The 7,958-nt window shown below is 35.8% G+C and overlaps 1 protein-coding gene across 6 annotated transcripts; it reads left to right on the top strand.

The window, feature by feature from the left end:
• The first annotated feature begins 1,722 nt into the window (after positions 1-1,722).
• Positions 1,723-7,581, top strand: LOC149538872 (transcription factor GTE9-like). 6 transcript variants are annotated; one of them, XM_089800242.1, is made up of 13 exons: positions 1,723-1,941; positions 3,487-3,548; positions 3,643-4,778; positions 4,857-5,149; positions 5,266-5,326; positions 5,420-5,575; positions 5,669-5,742; positions 5,945-6,014; positions 6,102-6,179; positions 6,277-6,392; positions 6,555-6,621; positions 6,710-6,840; positions 6,947-7,581. In XM_089800242.1, the coding sequence occupies exons 2-13, from the start codon at positions 3,523-3,525 to the stop codon at positions 7,211-7,213; spliced, it is 2,475 nt and encodes an 824-aa protein (XP_089656368.1). In that variant the 5' UTR covers positions 1,723-1,941; positions 3,487-3,522; the 3' UTR covers positions 7,214-7,581. The 6 variants fall into 6 exon arrangements, with proteins under 6 accessions (XP_089656368.1, XP_089656367.1, XP_089656366.1 ...); XM_089800239.1 differs by lacking the exon at positions 1,723-1,941 and adding an exon at positions 2,668-2,856; XM_089800241.1 differs by having other exon boundaries at positions 1,755-1,941; positions 3,643-5,149; positions 5,711-5,742.
• Positions 7,582-7,958: the final 377 nt, after the last annotated feature.

The following is a 7,958-nucleotide window of genomic DNA, read 5'->3' as shown; positions in this document are numbered from 1 at the left end:
AAGCTATATGATTTAAGCTATTGCAAAAGAGAACTAAACTACATGCAAATATACTAAAATGCCATGTGATCTTAAGCTAGCATGTGATGGATTAGAGAATGAGATGAGAAGTAGAAGTTCTCCACGAAGCTCTTCAAAGATTCGAATGAGAAACCTGTAGCATAACAATATTCAAGAGTGTGGATCCTTTGACAAAGGGAGAGCTCTCTCTTTTAAAGCCATATAGATGATAGAGATCAAGGTCAAGATGGTGAAAGATCAAGGATGGAGTTTGAAAATAGGAGTGATCTATGTGCACACACAAGTCAACCAATAAAATAGAAGTTGACTTCCCATATAAGACAAAAGTCACACAACCATTTCTTTTAATTTGTAAAATAAAAAAAAGACTTTATGTGTGCACTTTAAGTGGGTTAGAAGAATGGGAGCTTTTATTTAATTAAAAAGGGACATGTTCTTTTAATAAAATAATGAACTTAGGATAGTATAGTCAAACTATAGGTTATAATCAAATTAATTGATTATTAGCAATTTGCTCTAGGTAAATGATTAATTAAATTAGCCAAAATGCTGAGAAGGGGGCTAATAGTCTAGATGGCTATTTTTAGGTGATTACAAAAGACATAAGGCAGTTGAGGAGTTGCCGTTGAGCATAAGGGAGGGTCTCATTCACTTTCAACTAATCTCAGATTATTGTTTGTTTGGAGAATTTGGGTTTCTCTTAGAGAAACATTGAGAGAGTACATCTTCCATTTCAGACCTAAGGACGCAAACCTTTAGGGCATTGATGGATTAGACGTAACTCCAATTCATCACTGCAGTGGATTCAAGACACAATTCACACTGGGTTTACAGATTCTTTTATATGTTTCCAATCTGACTATTATTGTTGTTTGTAAGATTGGACTCTATGCATGTTATTGTATTGTTGATTTATAATACAATAGAAAATAGGATGTGTTAAAATTGAATATTTTAATGAGTGTTATCGATTCATTTGCTGGTTTACATTGTTGGTTGGGTTTGCATGTGTTATCTATTATAATTTGAAACCTATTTATGTGAGAAATAAGTAGAATATCCATTCAAGATATTAGAACAAATAATTGCTAAAAATAAATGATCAACAATTTCTTCAATTGTTCTCCTCTATCTCCATCTTACACATGATAAAAATATATTTCAAGATGCTTAGTTTTGATGTATATTACCACTTCTATAATTTTTTCGATATATATCATCAACTACTAATTTTAGTTTTCTTCATTTAAACATTGTTGTATTAAAAAAATGGGGCAATGTGAAAATTTATTTATAGCTTATAGACTTAATTAATTTAAAATTTAATGAGGGAAGAGCCTACAACACAATGGTACATTTTGAGTCTCTTAGATAGGACAGGTTCTAATCCACTTAAGTTTAATAAATGATATAATAATAAATAATTACCACACTCTTTTATTTAATGAAGAAAACATAAAATATTCTCCAAACTTTAAAATATTTAAAAGAAAATAATACTTATAGTAAAAATAAATTATTAAGTATAAATATTTACATTACTACTAAATTTTAATTTATAAGTTTTTAATTAAACTAATAACTAGTTAAAACAAAGAGATGTGTCTAGAACTAAAAATACAAATTCACTTAACTTTAATTAATTTAATTATAAAAATTAAATGGCAGGTATAAAAAGTAAATTTGATTTATATCCAGCAGCCTTAAAATAGGGGAAATAAAAGTTCCACATCAATTTCGAAGGGAAGATGCGGGCGGCCATGCCTTCGTTCGCAAATGTCGTATTTGGCCTATATATATACACATACACACAGCTAAAAAGTTCTGAAATTCTATATTCCTTCATCTTCGCTTTGTTCAAATACTTTTCGCTATCGCTATCGCTTTCGCTTGGAGGAGGAGCTCTCACTGGGAGGCCTGGTAAGCTTAGAAAATAGGCGCTCTATTTCGCTTTCTTCTGGCTGCCTTCACCCCATTTATCCAATACCTCGCGTTTCTTCTGCACTCATTTACGAGGAAGCACACAAATATCTCATTTCTGCTTCTCGATTCGTCCAGCAATTTGCAAAACCCTAGTTATTTGCTACTCCCTCATCGCATGGCAGACACGGCCCTATATGAAAGAAAATGAAATACAACCTTAGATGAAAGAAAGGAAAACACATAAACCCTAGTTGAAACGCTTATAGTCGATTTCAAGACTTTTCGCTTGTATGCTAGTACAACGACACGTGTTAATATGCCTCAAAACTAAGAAGGCTCGCAATCGATATGAATTATAATACTAATAAAATTCTTGGACAACATCAGGGCACTCTGTCTACTTTACGCATGTGTAATGATATTCTATTCTGACCTATTCCAGACGGTCTACAAGAATTGAAATTAAAAATACGTGTCTCCTTCATGCCTCGGCCACACCTTGGATCGTGATAAGCGAAGCCCATTCTTGGACAACATCAGGGCACTCTGTCTACTTTACGCATGTGTAATGATATTCTATTCTGACCTATTCCAGACGGTCTACAAGAATTGCAATTAAAAATACGTTTCTCCTTCATGCCTCGGCCACACCTTGGATCGTGATAAGCGAAGCCCATTTCCAGCTGCTGGTGTAGATGATCATATACAGCTTCCCTTTAGGACTGTTTTCTCCTTGCACAGATATTCGAATGCCTGTTTCTTTGTTGACAAAAACAGTAAAACTGAAGCTATTGTACTTTTAAGAATGAATTAGGAAATGTGATATAGAGCTTGTAGTCAGGGTTTTCGGCATGCATTATGTTCAGGTTGAACAAGTGCCACGTTTTTGGCATGCCATCGTCGGTCATACAGGTGGGCACTGGTCATTGTATATGGTAGAGGCTAATCATGAATATGTTGCACATTGAACACCTATTTAGCTTACTTCATTCTACCTGCTCGATATGAATTTGATAGAATTTACATTGCATGTAGAATTAAAGTTGAAGCGAAGTTAGCATTGATTTTGTACTGATGTTACTTTATTAGAATTCATCTCTAACATGTCAGAGCAGTACCTTCCATAAACAATTTCTGTTACTACGGCAAGCATCACTTTAGTTTTTCATAGCTGTAAGGAGAAATGCCCTTGCTATTGTGAGAGTTGTTGTTTGATCTATTGTTAAGATATCATAGCACTGCCTTCAATATAAATGTGCAATCAGCATGCTTGTCATCTTTATAGGCATATGACAGCTTTAGGCAGGATTGCAATGGCTATTGCAGGAGTTTTGTGTGATGTAAAATGTACTTTATAATATAATTTGCAAATGTCAATGCACAATTAAAATTGGCACTTAGGCGAGTCAGCTTAATGTCATGGTTGGCATTGTATTTATGTGCTTGAGCTTATTTGCAACTTAGCATCTGTTAAACAATTGTAAATGGTTTTCTGGAAATTATATTTAAATCAAATCTCTTATTGCGGCACATTTGTTCCAGGTTGACAAACTTTTTCAGCAGAAGAGAATTTACTTGATGATAACTGATCCACCTTTTGTTAGGTACTTGATATTGATACGTTTTCATGAATGTTTTTATATAGTGTCTTCGCTCTTTCTATTGTCAACTTATAGTAACTACAAATTGCTTGACCAGGGGTACCGTTATGAAGAAATCTCAAAAGGTACTGGTAAGGGGTATTGGATACAACATGCATAGAAATCTAGATTACCCTTATCTAATGGGAAAGATGAGCAAGTCAAATGAAAGAAGTCAGATACATAATGGGAAATTGAGAAGTTTTGGAGTGTCTAGCAAATTTGAATCTGATATGGCTTCTGAAGATTCCAGTACTAATAAGAGGAGGCCTGTAAATATAGGCTATGCCGATAATCAAACAGATTCACTTTGTATACCCGTACGTGTCTTTCCAATTTCTCAGATGTCTAAGACTGAAAAAATTGAGCTGCGGAATCGGTTTAAATTGGAACTTGACCAAGCAAGATCTACCAGACAAATGGTTGAAAGCAAAGAAATTCAGGCTACTTCTGCAGGCAGTGTTCCAACTGTTATTGATGGTCGCATGTCAATGTTGGAAGGTAGATGCTCAGAAAGTAGCCCTGTTGAAGGAGGCAGTGGTCCCTGTGCAGGTCAAGCCTCGGCATCATTTCAAGTTGATAATTGCTTAGGAAGTCGGGGGGTTATTCAAACTTATGAAAAAGTGGAGAGAAATTCTATAGATCAGCATTATCTTACTTCTAAGAGTGTACCTTCTAATAGTAAGATTCCTTCAGCAGAGAAACCAAAATCTAAAGGCAGTGTTAAGCGAGGCCTTTTGGAAGGATGTGAATCGAGAAATAGAAAAAGACAGAGAGTGGATCTAATTCAAAATAAAACTTACACCGAGAGGTTGAAGAAGTGTGCTGATATTCTGGACGAGCTCATGTCACATAAGTTTGGTTGGGTTTTTAATGTGCCTGTTGATCCAGTGAAGTTGAAAATCCCAGACTATTTTAAGATTATTACTGAACCCATGGATTTGGGAACAATTAAAACTAGGCTAGAACAAAGGTACTATTTGAGTCCAATCAACTTTGCTGATGATGTGAAGCTGACTTTTGCTAATGCAATGAAATATAATCCTCCTACGAATGATGTTCATAAGATGGCAGTTACTCTAAAAAAACTATTTGAGAGAAAATGGAGTGTTGTTGAGACCAGGTTAGCTGGGGAAGAAGTTTATAGAAAAATAACCCAGGGTGTGCAGCTCATTCCAACCAAAAAACATCCAGGTAAAAACAAGATATCAGAAATAGAAAGTAACTATAAGCCAAAAGTATTTTCTGATGCAAAATCTGTCTCTGCTTCAGCTGTTCAATTTAAGCAGAAACCCAAGGCTGAAATATGCAGGCCCGCAATGTCATTTACTGAGAAAGCAAAGCTTAGGAAGAATCTTGAAGAGTTATCTGCTAACATGCCAGAGCAAGTGTATACTTTCCTAAAGAAGCATACAGGACTTACCCAGTGTGATGATGAAGTTGAGGTTGATATCGAGTGTTTTAATGACAATAACTTATGGGAGCTTCAGATTCTTGTGAGCAATTATCTGAGAGACAGAGGACTAGGAGCAAAACGTTTGCAAGTTTCAGAGCCTGTTAAGTTGGTATGTTTTGCTACAACAGATATATGACAGCCCCATTAAGCAGTGTCTGATAAGATCATTTGGCTTTCTCGTGATTCATATACTATTTTAATTGACATGCTACTATTCCAATGCAGCTTACAGATTCTAGGGATGTGGCAGAAATTGGCCGCAAGTCTCCACAAATAGATCAACAAGGTCTGACATAGGAAGTTGGAGTTTCTTTCCTTTTTTTTCAATCAGTATTTGTGGTTTAGTTCTTTGGTCACATAAATATTTGGGTATGGACAGACATTGTTGCTTGCGGTGAACATGTTCACGTTGGCGGGGATGAAATCCAGACTATTAACTTTCCTACTAGAGACAGTGAGGACGTGACAGCAGCCAGCATCAAATCAAGTAGCTCCACCAGCAGCTCAAGCAGTGATTCTGGATCTTCCTCTAGTGGTGGGGTGTTACAGGCTTATTATTATGATGTTTGGCTTTGCTAATTAATTCCATTACTTCTTTTTCTTATTTTCTTCAACCTTGGTATTGCAGATTCTGATTCTGAAAGCTCATCAGATAGTGACTTGTTTACAGATGAAGTGCATGATGCAGAGGCACATCCCGAGGTGGGGATTTCAACTGTTGGTGCAATTAGTGTCACAGATGGATTGGATTGTTGATTTTAAACACAAATGGTTCCTCATATTTCTTGGTTTCTTGTTTGATGTAGAAATTTACATAATACTGTTGATTTTTTTGGAATATTAAGTATCGACAAACTTTCTCATTTGCATATAGATTGAATGAAAGTGAATATTCTTCCTCCAGGGAGGTGTGGATTTCACTACTGGCAACAAGCAGATGGTCCAATCTGATCCTGAGAGTACCGTTGTGAAAAGTATGGTTTTAAAATTCAAATCTTTTTTTGATGTGGCAATGTCTATCATGTTATCTGAAATCTGTAATATTCTATTTGTTTCTGCAGGTACTGTCAGTGTTTTGGATGAAGACAATGTTTATCCAAAAGCTGCTGTTTCTGTTACAGATGCTGCACACCAAGAAGGTTATTTCTCCATAGAAGATCATGATAATGATCAGTAGGATTTTATGTTTTTCTTTTCACAATATGGCCTTACCTTTTCAGTATCATCACTTGTTAGGGGAGAGTGCTCCACCTGGGAGGCAGGTCTCCCCAGACGAACTACTCCGGACTGCCATGTTGAAGAGTCGCTTTGCTGATACAATTTTAAAAGCCAAGGAAAAGACACTAAAACAGGTTAGTGTTTGGTTATTTCCTTTCTTTCAGGTAGAAAGTATTTATCGGGTGAGTAATCTGCTTGAAAGAAATCTGATAGTTGAATTGACTTCCTTCTGCAAAAAAGTACTAATAAATCTTGAGTGGATCTGCCATTTATCGCTTGCATTTGTGTATGTGCAGGATAATAGCAGAGATCCAGAAAATATACAACGTGAGAAAGAAGAATTAGAAAAATCTCAAAGAGAAGGTTTGGGAATCTGAAAGCACTAGATGTTTTGGGCTTAATTGAGGTTACTTTATTTTTATAAATAGTGATGCATAGTTTTACTCATCAGAAAAAGCAAGAATTCAAGCTGAAGCTAAGGCAGCAGAAGCATTGAAAAGGAGAGCAGAAGCAGAGGCTGTGGTCACTGCAAAACAAAAGAGAGAGATGGAACGAGAGGCTGCTCGCTTAGCCTTGCAAAAAGTATTGCATTTGGTTACCTGTTTTTTGTGTGTTAAATTGTCTTGGGAATAATTCTTATCAACTGTCACTGATTTGGTGCTTTACTGAAAAAAAATACTGATGGCAGATGGAAAAGACGGTGGAAATTGAAGAAAATGTTCAAATTCTGAAGGATCTTGAAAGGCTGAGCTATGTTCCTGGTGACCACATTCCAAGCTGTGGGGATGAAATCAGTACTATTAGTTCTGTAGATGGTTTGGTGCCTTTCCCCTTACAGGGAAGAAATCCTTTAGAGCAGCTTGGTCTTTTCATTAAATCAGATGACGAGGAAGAAGAAAATATTGCAGATTTTGCTGCTGGCAGTGGTCTTGTGGAGCAAGGGGAAATTGACTAGTATATTTGTATGTTATTTTGCTTTATTGTTCAGAGGAGTGGACTGTAATATGGATGCCAAATCCTCAACGCAAGTTGTATAAACCTTTCAGATCAGCGTATTGCATGAGGCAAACTAAATTTGTGTTCAATCTCATTCCCCTTCAATGGATTGAGTAATGTAACTCAGGAAAGTGTATGTCCTCAACAAAAGATTGCGAGATGATTGGACAGAAAACCATCTGGGTTTGGAAGGTCTAACACAAAATTTTGTGTTTAATTCAACATGATTACTTTTGATCCCAGTGCTTGTGTGCTGGAGGCTGTAATTAGCTACAAGGGCCAACGGGTCTAGCTTAATCATAAATGAAATTTTTTGGTAATTGATAAGATGATATAATTAGGAAATAGATCATTATGATTGTCTAACATATTTTTACTGGTGCTGTGGTGTCTCAATATATTTTTCCTTTGTTTTATTCTTACATACTTTGGATTCGATTTTATTTGTTTTTACATTTAGAAGGGTTGAGTATTTAAAATGTACCAGGGCGAAAAATGACTTTATAGTTCTTGGTGGTGTTTCATGTACAAGACAGCTTTAGATTGCCTGTGTTGAAAATATGGTAAATATAAGAAGCTTTCATCAATTGCAATGTTCCTTCCATTGAATGTATTGATTAAACCCATATTTTATGGTCATAGCGTAATTAGTTGTAGTCTCCAGTCATCGTCCAATGTGGCTTAGCCAAATATGCAAGTTTTGG

This window comes from Cupressus sempervirens, chromosome 9 (assembly GCF_028749045.1).
Source record: "Cupressus sempervirens isolate cs-2001-9-10 chromosome 9, ASM2874904v1, whole genome shotgun sequence".
In the NCBI taxonomy this organism is placed as follows: domain Eukaryota; kingdom Viridiplantae; phylum Streptophyta; class Pinopsida; order Cupressales; family Cupressaceae; genus Cupressus; species Cupressus sempervirens.
This window is presented reverse-complemented; position numbering and strand designations above follow the sequence as displayed.